The sequence below is a fragment of the Lutjanus erythropterus genome, chromosome 24 (assembly GCF_056507025.1).
Source record: "Lutjanus erythropterus isolate fLutEry1 chromosome 24, fLutEry1.hap2, whole genome shotgun sequence".
NCBI lineage: Eukaryota > Metazoa > Chordata > Actinopteri > Lutjaniformes > Lutjanidae > Lutjanus > Lutjanus erythropterus.
The window spans coordinates 10,096,337-10,112,938 of NC_139340.1; the positions used below are offsets into that span (position 1 = coordinate 10,096,337).

At 39.7% G+C, this 16,602-nt stretch overlaps 1 protein-coding gene across 1 annotated transcript; it reads right to left on the reverse strand.

Annotated features, from left to right (window-relative positions):
• Positions 1–1,111: 1,111 nt before the first annotated feature.
• stk24b (serine/threonine kinase 24b (STE20 homolog, yeast)) lies at positions 1,112–15,302 on the reverse strand. The gene is made up of 11 exons (XM_084713442.1): positions 14,496–15,302; positions 9,984–10,214; positions 9,567–9,623; positions 8,201–8,309; positions 7,774–7,931; positions 5,709–5,894; positions 5,466–5,614; positions 5,045–5,168; positions 4,713–4,781; positions 3,242–3,378; positions 1,112–3,147 (listed from the first exon to the last, which is right to left on the reverse strand). Exons 1-11 carry the CDS (start codon positions 14,535–14,537, stop codon positions 3,111–3,113), a joined length of 1,299 nt encoding a protein of 432 aa, XP_084569568.1. The 5' UTR covers positions 14,538–15,302; the 3' UTR covers positions 1,112–3,110.
• Between the last annotated feature and the right edge of the window lie 1,300 nt (positions 15,303–16,602).

Sequence of the window (16,602 nt, forward strand, 5' to 3'; positions counted from 1 at the left end):
AACCACCTCCACGCCATGTTAGTAACTGTAGCTAAATATACAGCTAGTTGTTCACAGATGTTGCACTACATGATGAGTTAACAGACCCAGGTGCGCTCGGACTCAGATGACAGTACTCACTTGCAGCATACGGTCCCATTTGTTATTTCCTTTAGCCGTTATAACTTCACACAAGGACCAAACAAAAGACAAAAATATAACGCCTATATTATCAAAATAAGGACTCCTGTATCGACAACGTCACACTTAATGAGGCTCCTGAAAACGCCTGGTTAGGTGAGTCATTTTGTAATATGAAAGTTAATGTCAGCGCTTGTTAACTATTACCAAACATGTTTAGCTAGCTCAGCTATCTAACGTTAGCTTGCTGCTAGCTTGATTAGATTGACGTCCTGGATACTTTGAGAACATGAGTGCTTGTTTGTTTGTTTGCAGGCCACTTTGTCGCGCTGTCATGACTATTTAGAAAACAACAAAAACAAAACATCCTGTCCTGTGCTGCCACCATTTGCTAGCTAACGTTAAACCACAAGAGGGCGCACTTTATTTATAATTACAGGCAGGTTCCAGGTTTAGAGACCGGGTTTGAGGGATACTTCACTTGCTTTTCCTGGGGGCTACTTTTGCAAAATGACAGGGGGACAGGGGCCAGTTAATAAACAGACAATATCCTAGGGGTATTATATATAAATATATATATATATACAACTGCATTTCCGTTTTATTTTAGCTGAAACCTCTTCCATCATGCAATCACTGAAATGTTGAAATGAGTCATAAACATAAACCATGGTGGTATAATATAATTGAATATATTTCTTACCTTTTCTATGATGGTCTAAATAAGTTGTTAGTTGCTTCTTATAAAGGTGGTCTGAACAGTAGCAACACTGGATATAAGGGCTGGGTCTATCAGCTAAGTAGCTGCTTTTTGCCTGACTGAGTGAAGGATTTAACAGTTTAAGGGTACATTAGGTTAAAGAGCACTATCACTTCTAAAAGACTGCTCACCCAACTTGTACCACATTTCACCATGTATTGATAATGTAACATAATTATATCTGCTCTATACACATCTAACCCCAGAAAATGATCCATGCACGACACAAAGTTTCAGTTAGCATTAGATCTTTATTTCTCATGTCACTTTGAAAGCTTACAAGGAGCTTACATTTAACTTGGGAATTCTCAAATGACACAAGCAAAGATTATATACAGTACTATAAACTGTCAGCTATGATAAAGGAGACCAAATGTACACATTTTGTAGTTATTTCCGTAGCATATGTTTTTCTGTAAGGTATAGATATTTTTTTGCCAGAGGCAGGTGCCCATATCCATAAAGCATTCCATATTTCCATACTTAACTCTTTGCAGTTATAAAAATATCAGATATTTCTTAATTTCTTTCAATCCCTGTGTTGACAAGTGCGTCTTGATGCAACTCCTCAACATTATTGCTGCATTAGCACAGTAGTAAATTCTGGAACTCTTAAGTAAACATATATAGTAAAACATGGCTATTAGCAACTTTTTTCATTTTGTTTTTTTTTTTTCCTCTTACAGGTTTCTTTAAATACTCGACACACTTTCAAAGTGCAAAAAAACTGATCCGAAATTTTTTTAAAAAACAAAAAAGGTGCAAATCATACTACAAACATCTGGTGAAAGCATAAAACAGGACATGGCACTTCTAGCGTGGTGTGAAAGTGAAAACAGAAATGTCTGGAGTGAGGAAAGAAAGATGACGTTGATTTCTTGCAGCTTGGCTCGTCCTGATCTACGGTTTAGTTTGGCCATGAGCGAGTGTCATGATGCGATTGCCTACAATGGTCCTTGCCTGTTGTTCCTTGCCTCCACTTTAGTTTTTAAGTAACACTAAGGATAAATTACAAGCCAAGGAAAAATAATACTTCACATGATAACAGCATTCAGCCGCACATAGTGGTTCCCCCTTGTAATTGTCCTCGGCTCCACTTGATATTATTACAGATCTACCTTCATTCTTGACCTAAACAATTTCAAAACTGACTTAAATTGTCTAAACATAAGTACAGGGAGGAGATTCGCCCCCTGACTACAAAAACAAAAAGAAAAGCTTCTGCCTCTAAACAAAGTAAGCTTAGTATCAGAGTTAGTTCGATGATTCAGCAGGTGATTGAAATGGAAGATTGGAGCTCAGTAACTTAGTAAGAAAACACTGATGAATACTGAATTTCACTCACTGACGAGTAAAAGAAAACAAACTAAATCTCTCGATGAAATGCCAGAACGTAGATGCGTGTATCTCAAAAAGGCAAGGCATTTTCTGTTCTTTCTGTTGGAGTAACTTTTTGAAATCTTTAAATATCTACTTTTTAACATTATCAATATCTACAAAATGCGCATGACCATTTTGTACACAGTGATTCATTTCCCGCAAATGACGACTCGTTATCATGTACAGCATGGCGACCCCTCCCTCCCCTTCCTCCGCCTCTTCCTCCTCCCACTGCCTCGGAGGACAAAGTCCACTTAAAGCACTTTACCTGAGGTTTCATTAAGAATGCTGCAATTTGCCTTAACAGGGAGTCTTACATACCGCGAGAGCACACGTGCACACACACACAAACACGCTCGCAGGTGCCCACACACGCAGCTTGCACACTAAGATAATATCCCTGCAGGTTCATCAAGCATGCTTTCAGAGGTTCTGGGGATATGACGCCTGCATTAAGAGGGGGACTGAAGTCTTGTCTTAGATTTTTTTGGGGTGGGGGGGGGGGGTTTCGGCTCCAACTCCACGGTGTGAGGCGGGAGAAGTCTCAGAGTCTGACTTGGCTGTTGCTCTGACTTTGTCCCATCACAGCCGATTCCACGGGTTCTGCTGCTCCCCCGAACTTCTCCTCTCATAAGTGGCTGTAAGAAGCTCTCCAGAGTCTCTCCGTTGTCCTCCACTTTGGAGTTCAGTAATTTTTACAGGCTAGATTAGCCCACCCCCCGACACGGGAGGTCAAACTTGGTCAGCTGGTATTGAATGACTTGACCCCTGGCTTTTAACCCTCTGACCTGGCTGTGGTGTTGGGGGGGTGGGGGCCTGGGAGAGCAGGGCTGGGGCAGAGAGCCATTTACTAGGGGGAGGAGGAGGACGTCCTGCTTGTGGAGAAACTGCAAGACAGAGAAAATAAGAACAATAGATTATCATCAGGCACGTGAAAAAAATGCAACGTGGTTAAGGATTCTGTTTTGTGTCAGGTGTTACCTCTGGAGCCTGTGGACCATGTGAGCCACGAGGGAATCGGAAATGCCAGGATAGGCCTCCTCAGCCAGCAGGATGGCCTCTCTCAGCTCATCCAGGACCATGGGGTTCCCGTTCACCTGCTCCTGTCTTGCCTTGAGCTGGGACAGAGGAGAAAGGTGAGGAGGCACACATTTGGTTAGACTGTTAAATAAATATGATTAATAAAATTGGTTGCAAGACACCCTGAGTTTGATATTAAGCCAAATGTTGGACCAGAAATACAGACATTTTACCACTAGGTGTCACGCATGACTCAGCCACTCCTGAGTGGAACATAACAACAGCCATGAATTAGAGCGTTTCAAGTATGTGTGTGTAAATGTGCCACAATAAAAGACCTGTTAAGAAATCAAGGGATTCTGTAAAACTGAAACACCACAGAATGTTTTATTTGAAATGGAAACATAATGTCTTGAGTTTGTATTAACAGTGTAATGCAGTAAACAGGGCAAACAGAAGCGGATCAAAACAAGGCTTACCTTTCCACCTGCTACATAATGGATTGTACTGACAAACTATAGCTGGTAGCTTCCTCACTAACATAGCAAGCAGTCAGGTACAGGGTTATGTTAGAGTTACACTGAAAAGGGAAAGTGATGGGTCTTTGTTTAACTTACTCAAGTGTTGCACAGTATACCAAAATGTCAGTATTTTTTTCAATATTTGTTTTGTTAAAAAGTTCAATATTGGAATGTCCCAGAATTCAGTGCTTGTGGTGAGTCAATACTGGTGAATTTTACTACAGAAAAATCTTTTTCAATGCAGTAAAAACCTTTTTTTCCCTCAACTAAGGAACCCTCTTGAGTAAATCTCTCATCTTTGGAAAAATTAAGCCTTTAAAAAGGGACAATTCATCCCAAAATCAGAAATACATCTTTTTCTTTTGGTCTTGGAGTGCTATTTGTCCACCTAGAATGTTTTGGTGTGAGCTGCTCAGTTCTGGAGATATCGGCCATCTGCCTTCTCTCGGCTCGTGAGGCGCAAAGCACGAGAAAGTACATTTGAAAAATTCAACAGAAATCATGACTCAGTTACTCAAGATAATCCACAGACCTTGTTGTGAGCAATTTTTCAAATGTATTTTCTTGGCGCACTACAAGTCAAGTGCCATTTAGTTCCATTATATTTGAGAGGAGGAAGACATCACCATGGCTGGTATCTCCAAAACTCAGAAACCCAAAACAAAACAATCTAGATGGATAAATGGCACTGCAGGCCAAAAGAAATATATGTTGATTTTGATGTGAACTGTCCCTTAAGTGTCTTTTGTGTCTTGTGCAACTGGCCTCAGGATCTCATCTGAGCATATTTTGCACCAAAGTTCCTTAGGTGTGAAAGCACCTGAAGGGTACATTTTGGGCACAAAGTTCTCTTCTATGTAGGCATGAGTGTAAAGAGTGTAATTTGTGGTTATCCAGATGGAGGTCCTTACCTCAGCTAATGCAGGAGAGATGACTGTGGCCAGGCTCTGTGAATAAGGCCTCTTTGGAATGTCTTTTGTCTGTGGAAAGAGACAAGAGACATTAGAACGAGGGGAGTGGGAGCAAAATTTAAGTCGTGCAGCTTCACCTTAGGGGGAATCTTTCTAGATCTGCCCAGCTTGCATATTTCCCCAAATAACACCACGCCATCATCACATTAGTTCTGTTAGGGTTAGTTCTTGTGAAATGGTGCACATTATTTGCAAAGTTGTTAGCTCAGAGATCAGACAGGAGCTGAGAGCCTGAAGAATAATCTGTTTTCTGAAGCTGTGATGTGTCGTACCTGGTCTGTTGCCCCCGACTGGCCCTCCCCATTCTGCAGCTTCTTGGGGTCCTTCTCCCGGATGGTGAAGATCCAGTCGTCGCTGCCAAAGTCGTTCCCGCCCGATGCCTGGCCATCCTGCTCTCTGATAGGACAGATATTAAACCGGCTTTAGACATCTATCAGGATGAGTAATGAAGGCACGCATGTTAAGTGCTTAAAGCTCATCATAACAAATGTGGGAGGGAAGCTGCATAGAGGATGATTCTCTCCTTCAGCTGGATGGATTCATGTCAAATTTACTTTAAGCTGCAGGTATAACAGCATAAACTTAAAACAAAAAGAGAAGCAATATAAAGAAAATACTGGTGTATTTACACAGGACACCACGCCAAAAAAAATAATCAAACCTCTAAAGTGAGGAGGATGGTATCAGACTTACGAGTCAGACTCATCCGAACTGGACTCTGTTGTTCTAGACTGCTCTGCCTTCCACCTCTTGTACTTGTCCACCAGCTCAGTCAGGTAGGAGGTCTTTTTCGCATGGCGAACGATCAGCTTATGCTTCAGCAGCTCTTTGGCAGTTGGCCTCTGTGGAAATAATGCAGTCAGGAGAAACACACTGAAAACTCTGAGCTGTCCATACAGACTAAACTCAAATCCTTAAATGCGACAGACTACTTACAAAACTGGGCTCTTTGTTGAGGCAGGCCTCGACAAACTCCTTGAGCGGTTTGCTGTAGTTGCCCTCCAGCGTGGGTGGGTTGTTCTTTGGGATGAGGAATAAAACCTTCATGGGATGAAGCTCTGAGTGGGGTGGCTCACCTTTCGCCAGCTCGATGGCTGTGATGCCCAGAGACCAGATGTCAGCCTGGAACACACAAAGAGACAGAGAAAAAACTTAGCATTAATGATATTCATTCAAAATATACAAGCTTACCAACAATCAGCCAGTAATATTCCACCTCTGGGTTCCAAATAGTAATCCACCACTTAGTTTGCATACAGCTTGTCCCTGTATGACCTTCCTAAGCCTTCATCTATATGGCTTTTTAATTTTAGTCTCCTAAAAAACATATTCTGTTGAGATGCATTTACTGTAACAAATGAATCTCTGCACAACCTCTGTAGAAGTCCGTGACCTTTCACCAGAGGTGGGTGCAGTGGCCAAAAACTGTGCTCAAAATAACTATAAGTGCAGGAAAGCAGCCAAAAACTAGACTGACTTCAGACTAAAAGTCAGTCATAGGTTGCCAGAAATGAGTGCACCTCAACAGAGAAGTGCATACTGAACTCAGTGGTTCCCAAAGCGAGTGCTACAAGGCCCTGAGTGCCTTAAAGGTACCCTGTGGAATTTTCTTCCAAACAAACTATATTGTTCCATCCATGTTTAATAGCTAGCAGTCTCCTTCCCTGGCTTTGCTGGCACCTTGCTGCATTTTATGGTGCATTATCACCATTTGTAGATCAGTTGAACAGTATGAAGCCTTTAAAAGTGATCCTATGTTGCTGCAAGATTTATTTCTACATTTTTTATTATGGTGGGGAGAAATGAGCAACAAACATCAAAATCACTGTATAAAAAATATTAATTATGCAGCAGCCAAGATTGATGACGACAGCACACAGCTGCTGATTTTCATAGCAACGCGACATACTTTCTAGGTGCAGAGCAGTTAGAAGCTCAAAGAAATACTGATACATCTCAGCCCTCAACAACCCTTTAAGGTGACAGAAGGACTGAAAAGTGTCTGTAAAATAAAAGCGACTTGGCTTCTGAGATTTTGTAGATTGTGGTTGCTGTGGTGTCCCACAGCTGCATCCCTCATCTGGAGAGAAAAAAAAACTGTCAAATGTGGCAATGATGCCAAGTGATCTCAAGAGACATCTTGATACAAAACACCTGTCATTAGCCAGCTGAATACTTGCCAGATATTGAATACATAAACTATTAAAAGCAGGTAATGGGAATGTTGTGCACGGAGGTCATGACTTAAACAAAAATGACTGAGGAAGGCACTGAGGGACCTCTACAACCTTTTCAGTTGGCTTGCTAGCCCGTCTACTTGTACTGTAGGAAAAGGTAGTGAAAAAGTGCGTAACACAACCATACTTGATAATCACTGCCCTCTCCCAGTTTTCCCCCGGGTCACAACAAACAATAAATAAGTCAGTTCTTACTGAAATTATCCGTTATAGCATAAAAAATGAAGTTTTCGGCCCCACATAACACTGTAATAACAGCTCACACGGCTCATAATAACAGGCAGGAAACACACAAACAGATTAGCTTGCTAGTGGTAGTGCTAGCTTAGCTAGACTAGTCAGTCATGTGACCCTCACTTTCCAGATAGTAGTTGTCCATTGAGAGTTGAAGGGTGGTTTGCTGTGCTTTAAAAAAAAAGCTTCAAATAAAGAGACCCACTCTCTCTGTATTTTCATTGTTAACTTGGATGACCTAATTTAAAGTGTACTGTACTAGCAGTGTTATATTTTTCTTAGAAAAAAGTGTTATGTGTTTAGATTGTGCCAGTAGAAATATGGTATACAGTTTCCTGTTTTCTGTCACTGTAGTGTGAACAACACTGATGTTCACAACTTGAACAGGGTGGAGTCTGATAGTACTGGTCTTTAATACTGTTTCAAAGTGTTATTCTGACAGAGGAATGCAGGTCAGTGTAGTGAGATGACTGTGATCAAATATATTGTGAGTGCAAAGGGCAAAGGTAGCACAATGTTTCCAACCTTACCTTCGAGTCATAGGCCGACTGTTTGATGACCTCAGGGGCCATCCAGAAGGGCGTGCCAACAAAGGTGTTCCGTTTGATCTGAGTGTCGGTGAGCTGTCCCGCCACACCAAAATCTGCCAGCTTCACCTCTCCTTGCTCGGACAGCAGCACGTTGGCAGCTGCAGAGGAATGAATGAATGTCAATGCCATTTATCTGCATCACCAATTTATTTAATAAAGAGGGAACAACTGTCAGAAGCCTTTTAGAGCACCACCGCAGCGTTCATCTCAATTCCCCCGATGAAATACAAACTATATAATGAATGAAACCGTAAGTGGACGTCAATACCATTAACGTGCTATGTGATATTTGTGTGTGCTCACTGATGCCATTTAGTCAGCTGAAACCTGCGTCCTCTAATAGCAGCACTCTCAGTTGGTCAGCTACCTTTGATATCTCGGTGGATCTTCTTCTCAGAGTGCAGGTACTCCAGGCCCTTGAGGATCTCTCTCAGGATCGTGGCAATCTGGGTCTCGTCCAGAGCTCCAGGCTCCATCTTTACAAGAGAAACAAACAAAAACAATCAACTATCAGCTGAGCCTCAGGGGGGATGATTATTAATTCTACAGGAGTAGCAGTGAGTAACTTATCTACAGCCAAAAACACGACTTTGAGTCAGATTTTAGAGCAGTTCACCTAAAATTACTTTAAATGATAAGTCTTGAGATATACTCTTCTTAACACCAACAAACCAACAGTGAATGTATCCTACTGACAAGGATTATGTGCGTCCAAAACCTGATAAATCTTATTCCTCTGTGCCACAGAGCTCCATATTAGTCTAAGAACTATTAAAAACACGTCACACTGGTACACTGGGTGACATGTTCCTTCATTAGCATAAACACACACACACACACACACACACAGAGACACACACACTTGATCCCACATACACCGTCCTGCTGCCAAAAATACTCACTGGAGCACCAAATGCGGATTAATCCGTAGCTAAAAATAGTCCCCAGCTAATGCACTATTTCTTCCAGTTTGAGCAGCATTTCATAAAAATGACAGTGGCCAGCTGTTTTAGTAAATTACTGAGACTTTTGTTAAACATGAAACTATTTATAGTTTATAGTAGTACATTATATTAGTGAGTGTTTTATTTTAAGATTTATGCATTTGGCAAAAAACAGTGGACTTGGAGCTTAGAGCATGTCTGTCACTACTTCCCTACTTTCCCAGCCTAATGCATTTGTTGGTTTTGGTCTTTTTGTGGGATTTGTTGACAATTAAAAAGAAAAAAAAAACATTGCCAGCTTTATCCTATAAAACTGATTTTAACATTCACACAGAGTGCTATTAGGGGTGGGGAATATGACCCTAAAATAATGTAACAGTATTATATTACATAGGGTATTCTGTGATAACAATATTCTTGACAATATGACAAAATGCTGAAAAATGATTTTGGTTTAGATCCCACAGTAGCTGTTGAGCTCCCCTTGCTGGATTTTTGGCTCTCTTCATAATCAACTTAGTGCTGCTGCTTGAGATGTTGAAATAATTGTGTTGCATTGTCCCCCCTTTTTTGTTACAGTCAAAATATCAAAATCTTGATAACAGCTGAATCAAATAATATTATTGTAATTTCTGTTTTTTCATAGAATCGAAGATGTCGGAAGGAAGTGGAACCGCCTCTGCTCACCAATTTCCTGGGGAAACACTGGTATGTAATAATCTTTGTGACTGATCAGGGAGACAGTATGGAGCTCAGTGCAACAAAAACATGACGCACATATTTACTTACCAAATCTAATGCAGAGCCTCCACCTAAATACTCCATGATTATCCATAACTTAGTGTCCTGGAAGAGTGGAGGCAGAGAAAGAAAGAAAGACAGGGGTTGTTAAGTACTGTGGTGCTTTTCACAGATGGTTTATGAAGGTGGTTACTGGCTTATCAGAGCAGGTGCACTCCTAAACAAGTCATGAAGACACTAATAAGGTGGGTGTCTGAAGTCATCTGAGGCTAATCCCTTTTTAATTTAGGATTATTCAGAGAAAAAGTGGGTAGAAGAAGAGCAATCCTTTTATGTCTCATCCCATTCGCTCACTTAGAGGTTTGATTTTTGGAAGAAACCGATGGAAAATAACAAACTAAGAACTCTTAATAATATATAATGGTGACTATAACCATGTCGTGTGATATTATGTGTCTAACAAACCTTCAGATATGAGCCATAGTACTTGGTGACAAAGGGGCTGTCACACTGGCTCAGCACTGTGATCTCCTGCTGAATGTCTTCGATCTCGTCCTCCGCCTCCTCCAGGTCTATGATCTTGATGGCCACAACTTTTTGGGTGCGATTGTCGATGCCTTTGAACACCTCGCCAAAGGAACCCTTGCCAATGCGCTCCAGCTTGGTGAACAGTTCCTCTGGGTCAGCTTTGGCATTCTGGCGGTGATGGGAGGGAGAACAAAGCGCGGGAGGAAAGGGGAGGTGGATTTAAAGAAAGAAAAAAAAGACAGAAAGAAAAAGGAGTGTTTGAAAAGAACTGAATGTTGGGGAGTAAATAGGAAACACCAGCAGGGTGCCATTCTTACAGGATATATTAATTCATTCATTGTAACACCTTGTGTTTGTGTACACAGAAAGAAAGACACAGGAGAATGAAAGGGAGAGTGTAACAATTGGATAACATGCAGGTTGAAAAGAATTTAAATTACACAAAATGTGCCTAAAATAAATTTTTTTGTCTTTTAAATATACCCTGCTGCACCTTTTTTTTAAATGGACAATAGATCACTGTCAATCTTGTGATGTAACAATAGATATCTTTTTCTTCTATCATCTTCTTTTGGATATCGTTATATCGTGATATGGCTTAAGTGTTGTATTTTCCTGGTTTTAAACTTTCTGAACTGTTCTATTATTTGCCTCTAAACACTTAGTTTTTATATCCACACTAGTGATGATTATTTATCAAAAATATTTTTGTGTTAATTAGGGTTGCAAATTGTAAGCATGTTCTTTAATCAATGAATTGTAACTACAAGATCGTATTTGCATAAACAAAACTATACCAAATGCGTTTTTTCCCCATCAGTCAAAGCTTTATTGCCACAGCAAAAATTGGATATTCTCAGCACAGCATTATATAGCCTATGAAATGTATAAGGGGTTGAGGTCTACAAATTAAGATATAATTGAATATCAGATTACATGTGGAGCGTGCTCATACAAATAATCGAATTGCTATAATTCAGATCTTAATTTGATAGTAGACTGAGTAAATTTTTGTGAGCAATCAAATTCTCAATGACCAATTAATCAACCATTGATTAATGATTATCATACCTAGTGTTAATTTTATGTGAGTACCAACAGTCATCCCTACAATATTTGGCCAAAAATATGGTGACATTTTATTCTGTCCATATCACCCAGCCCCAGTTTGCACTAATTGTTGCAGCTCTACTGTGGACTCAACAGGAGTTGATAAGATTTTCTTGATACCAATGCCATTTATCGACCCTCATTTATTGGTACAATTCGTTAACCCTTCACTTACTTACTGATCAATTTCTGTGTGGAAAAAAAAGGGTGTCTCAGCATTTCACAGCGTTTTCATTTAGGTTTTCTTAGTCAAAGAAAAACTAAATCAATTTTGCCTGCCTGCGTGGCACTTATGTTACTGTAACATATGATATTTACCCTCAATAATGGATGTGCTGCTCGTTTGAGAAGCAGTGGCACTCATACATAGAGTGTCAAATACATGGCATTCCTGGGATTTAAGCCCATGTTGCACAGAAAGATGTTTCAGCATGTTGCTAATGTTCCCAGCCTCCACTGAAATTATCATTTTACAGACATTAAAACTAGCACTGTTGTCATCTTCCTTCATGAAATTAAGCCTTACTTTGGATTGTTTCTTCCTCTCTGCCCTGACTTTTTCTGTTGAAAGTTTCCCCCTATGTCACCTATAGTTGCACCCTCTTTACTGAGTCTCTGGAACTGGGACATATTCAGTGCTGTTGCTGAGGCAGTTTGTGCTTAGATGCAGTGATGAAACATCTCTAACATCCTATTACTTTTACAGCCAAAAAGGACCGTTGGCGCTTTGAGACATAATTATAACTCCTCTTGAGGCCAGAAGAACAGGAGAGACAAATCCAGTAGTGTTGCATGATTTCAAACTGTGTTAGGGTGGTCAGACTAAAGAAAAAGCTTATGGGGGCCTTTGAAGTGTTTAAAAAAGCTGAAAATGCGTTCAGTGAATCCGATGACGAGCCCTATTTCCAACCTTTCTGTGGTAGCACACTAGCATGTGTATCTGAGCGATAAATGAAAAAGAAAACTACTTGAATGCCACAGGAAGCAAACTAAAATGACTTAACTCTCCAGGGGCTGTAATGTGGGAAACACAAGAGCAGGCGCTGACAAAAACAACTTCCTTTTATGACCTTTTTGGAGTTGAGAAAGGGTCAATATTCCCATTTTCAGATAGCTAAAAATGCAGCAGCTACCTTACGCAAGTAAGGATCCTTATGTCACAGTAGGAGATCGTTTTGGTGCCATGAAAGAGATTTTTGAGATTTTTTAAAAACTAAACAGTGATTCTGCTAATGGAAGTGTGATGCAGAATGGATTAAGAAGCCATAAAGTGATGACAATATGATACTTTGTTTGGAATCAAGGGATCAATGGAACATGAGTTTCGAGTCATACTGCAGGCATTTACTGACTTTTACTGTCTGATTTACAACTTCCACTGCTAGATTTACACATGAATTAAATGAGTCTTTGAAATGTGAGAATATTGCTAAAAATTCAACTGACAAGCTGAAACTTTGATTTCACTTTCCTCTGTGTCCTGCAGTTTAAATTAAGAACAACGGCTGGGAACCGTCTCCACCTGACTGGCAGCAGAAACATCTTTACAAGGTAGCATGAGTTATTATCTTTTTAAAAGGACTGGAGCCTTTAATGGTGCCAAAATCCCAGCAGTTTGTCTGCCTCTGATACATCCTCCCCCAGATTGTGAATCTGCATGCATTTACTTCCAAACCAGAGAAATCTGCTAACAAGCCTGCACAGGGAATCTAATCTGGTGCATGAGGCAGTTTACATTAGGAACAGTTATCTCCTCTAGTTATCTACCCAACACAATTATCCCCTATAGGCAAAATCCTAAAGATAGCAGCAGAGGCAAGAACAAGGCTCATGTGTGCATAATAGTTTCTTTGTACAGGGGACCCACAGAGCTCGACTGCTTTCAAGTCATGGTTAAAATATCAGAAAATTGTCTTCCATGCATAACTTTCTGTTGTGAAGATGTAGTGTTCAGTGGTACACTAGCTGTCAACATGACAATAACTAATAATAATGACAGAAATTATGGAAATTTATAGTCTTATTTTTTATTCTGATTAGAGCTGCAAACATTAGTTAATTGATGGATTAGCTATCTACTATGAAATTAATTGCAAGTCATTTGAAAATCATTCAATTGTTCTTTTTTTTTTTTTTTTTAGGATTTTTGTTTTCAATTCTCTCATTTCAGCTTCTTAAAAGTGAGTTTTTTTCTATGACATCAACCTGAATATCTTTTGGTTGTGGACGAAACATGACATCTGAGGATGACACCTTAAATGAGAAAATAATAACAAAATAGTTGTTAGTTGCAGCCCTAACATTACAATGACATTACAGCTGATATCTGATTTGACCTATGATGTCAAAGCATTTAATATGATTCCACAAAAAATGTGAAAAATGTTGATCAGTGCTTCCCAAAGCCCAAGGTGATGCCTTCAAATGTTTTGTCCACAACTTAAAGATATTCAATTAACTGTCATAGAGGAGTAAAAACAAACATTCATATCTAACTTTTTTCTGAGAAAATGACTCAAAATTATTAAATGATTATCAAAATAGTTATCAGTTACTTCAATAGTTGACAACTAATCTATTAATCTTTTAGGCTTTAATAAATGTTATGACTACATCTTTGCTCACTGTATCTTAGCTTTCAGGGTTGCATTAACTACAAGTTACATGAACTGAAGTGCAAAAAAATATTGGTTATCTTATCTATATCAGCCATGAGAACCAGGTAATTGACAGGAATTGGCTCAAAATGCAAATTAAGTTTTTGCTATGTTGCATGGCTCTGCCTGGCATGCACTTCATTCTGAAGACAGGGTCCAAAACTTATGAGTCAAATGGCTAGTGAAGTTTTAAATTTTACCTGCCACTTTTTAGCTGGTGAGTGAAGTAAATCTACCAGACACTTTAATATTTTACCAGCATCTGACTGGTAGCTGGTGCTAATTTTGGTACCTGATAACAGGGATGTCAATTAACGTCCTGCTAAGTTGTCTAGTGTCCCATGCAGATGACAGTTTCTGTTATGGATCTGTGTTTACGCTGCTCCACACTTAAAGTTATAGGTAATTGTGGCATCATTTACATGCCTGGCATGCATTTCATTCTGCCCATTGCAGGATGAATAAAAACACTTGGTTGCATCATGACCTTTGAAATATTTCCAATTTCCGACGGCGAGATTATGAGATTTTATGAGGTGTGCTTGATTCCAGGAAGGATGCAGAGAGTTGGAAAGGTGTGCAGTGCACAAACCCACAGCAGGGAGTCAAAGAGTGAACATTTTGTTCTGGCAGTGACCTCAACTACTTATTGCGGCACAAATTCAACAGACATTTGGCTTACCTGCATCCCCGGCAGGTTACCCTGAACAGGAGAATGGGCCATGGTGATGCTGCCTGGATCTGCGCCTCGTCCAACACCGCAGGGCTGAGCTCTCCTCGGCTTCACTTCTGTTTACAGTCCCCGGCTCCGGTGCAGCTGGCGCTAGCAATCCTCCTCCAGGATACCTGCTTACACAGGCCTACCAACAACCGTCTCGGATACTTTTATGTGGAGAGAAAAATGTCCTTCCACACACGCTGGTTGTCGGAATAACCCCAAGTCATCCAAAACAGCTGAGCCAGCTAACAGTCGTTTGCTAATGCTAACTCTGAAGCTGCAAACAAGAAATCCGCAATGTTAGTTTGCTAACCAGCTGGCTAAATGGTGCGTTTAATCCGATTTTTCCCACTCGGTTGAGTTTTGCTAATGCAACAAAGCAAACGAAGAAGTAGCAACAACTATTTATTGTAAAATTACCCGACTGTCACTTTCTGAAAGCGTATTCTCTCGCTAACGGTGTTGTCAGCTAGCTAACATGGCTAGCCCGCTAGCTAGCTAGCCACCGCAGACAGCAGCCTGACAAACGTTGTGTCAGCGAGCTGGCTCCGAGCACAATCCGTCTGTCTGCATACCGAAAATGTCTCCCACACAACCGAGTCCTGGACACACCGATCACCGAGCTTTTATCTTTGCTTTAACTTGTCTCCAGCAGCTCTACAGGTCTGGCATCTGCGGCAAGGATAGCTGGCCAGTGTTTTTGTTTCCTCCCTCACTTTCGTCCCGTACTCTCGGCCATCTTGTCGGTGCTGTGACGCCTGGCTGCTGGGCGGATCCGGATCCGGATCAACAACAACATCCTGACTGCTCTCTCACCTGCAGGTGTTGGTACCAGGTGGATGGGCCGAGGGTCCCCCAAGAATGTATCAGTCAATGATACTTAAAAACATCCGCATTTAACCTACTTGATGACACTTAATGATAACCATCATTAATAAATAGTGAATTAAGACTTAATTGACCTTAATTAACAGTTGTTTACTTTTAACAAACAATGAAATTATGGTAAGTAGTATTAATGACATATTAGTAATGCTATAATTTAGGTTATTTTATCATTAGTTTGTGCAATATAAAATAAAATTAATATTTTGTATCATAGCTGATAAGAGACAAAAACAGTTAATTGTAATTAAACATTCTGATTATTTGATTATCTGATTATATCTGTTTTATTGTTACATCTCAAACAATGCCAGTTATAGCATTATTAATAATTATTAAACATTATTCATTATAATTTCACATTGTTTGTTAACAGGGACATAACTATTAACCAAATGTTACAGCAAAATATATGTATATATTTAACCAAAAAAAAGATCAAATATACACAGAACACTGCTTATAAAACTAATACATAAAAACAGTCTGCTTTATGTTCTGTTAAAAACAGAATGTTTTCATATCTGCCCATCTCCAATAACATTATGGTGATATTGATATAGACCGATATAGCTGGGATAGGTCAATATTAGGCTGATAATTTTGGTTGACTGATACAAGTTGAGGTCCTATTATATACCTAGCTGGAAGAAGTACGTAGATGTTTTACTTAAGTGGAAGTACTAATACCACAGTGTGTAATACTCTGTTACAAGTAAATGTCTATTTCACATAAGGCTACAGATACCTTTTTTTTCCCAGGAGAGCAAAGTCAGGACCTGCCAACTCTGCCTCTGATTGGCTTGTTTCCTACGCTGGTTTGGTTGGTTAGGTGTAGGAATGAGTGCAGTATTTCTGCACTCTGGTTTTGCTACTTTTACTTTAGTAAAAGATCTGACTACTTGTTCCACCACTTCTGGTAATAATACTAGAATTCACATTTTATTATGAAAGGCTGCAATAACACACTCACACTGGTTTGAACTACCAAAGATTAATTTAGTCTAATATTAGTTCTAATTAGAGTTTAGCAATATTAGATTAAAAATTAGTAAATTCATTTAAATTTGAAGCAGAATTCTATCTCAGTTTAGTAAATCAAATTTTAGTGATGTAAGCCAAAATTAAATAGAGTTTAAACAATATGGAGATGCTTGTGTAACCAAATGAAAATAAATAACCATAA

Coding starts and splice junctions, on each gene's coding strand:
- stk24b (XM_084713442.1), bottom strand. CDS start 14,537: ATGGCCCATTCTCCTGTTCAGGGTAACCTGCCGGGGATGCAG. Junction 5,169..5,465: donor AGTTCGGATGAGTCTGACTC/GTAAGTCTGATA, acceptor CTGTCCTATCAG/AGAGCAGGATGGCCAGGCAT. Junction 3,379..4,712: donor TCTCTCCTGCATTAGCTGAG/GTAAGGACCTCC, acceptor CCTCTGTCCCAG/CTCAAGGCAAGACAGGAGCA.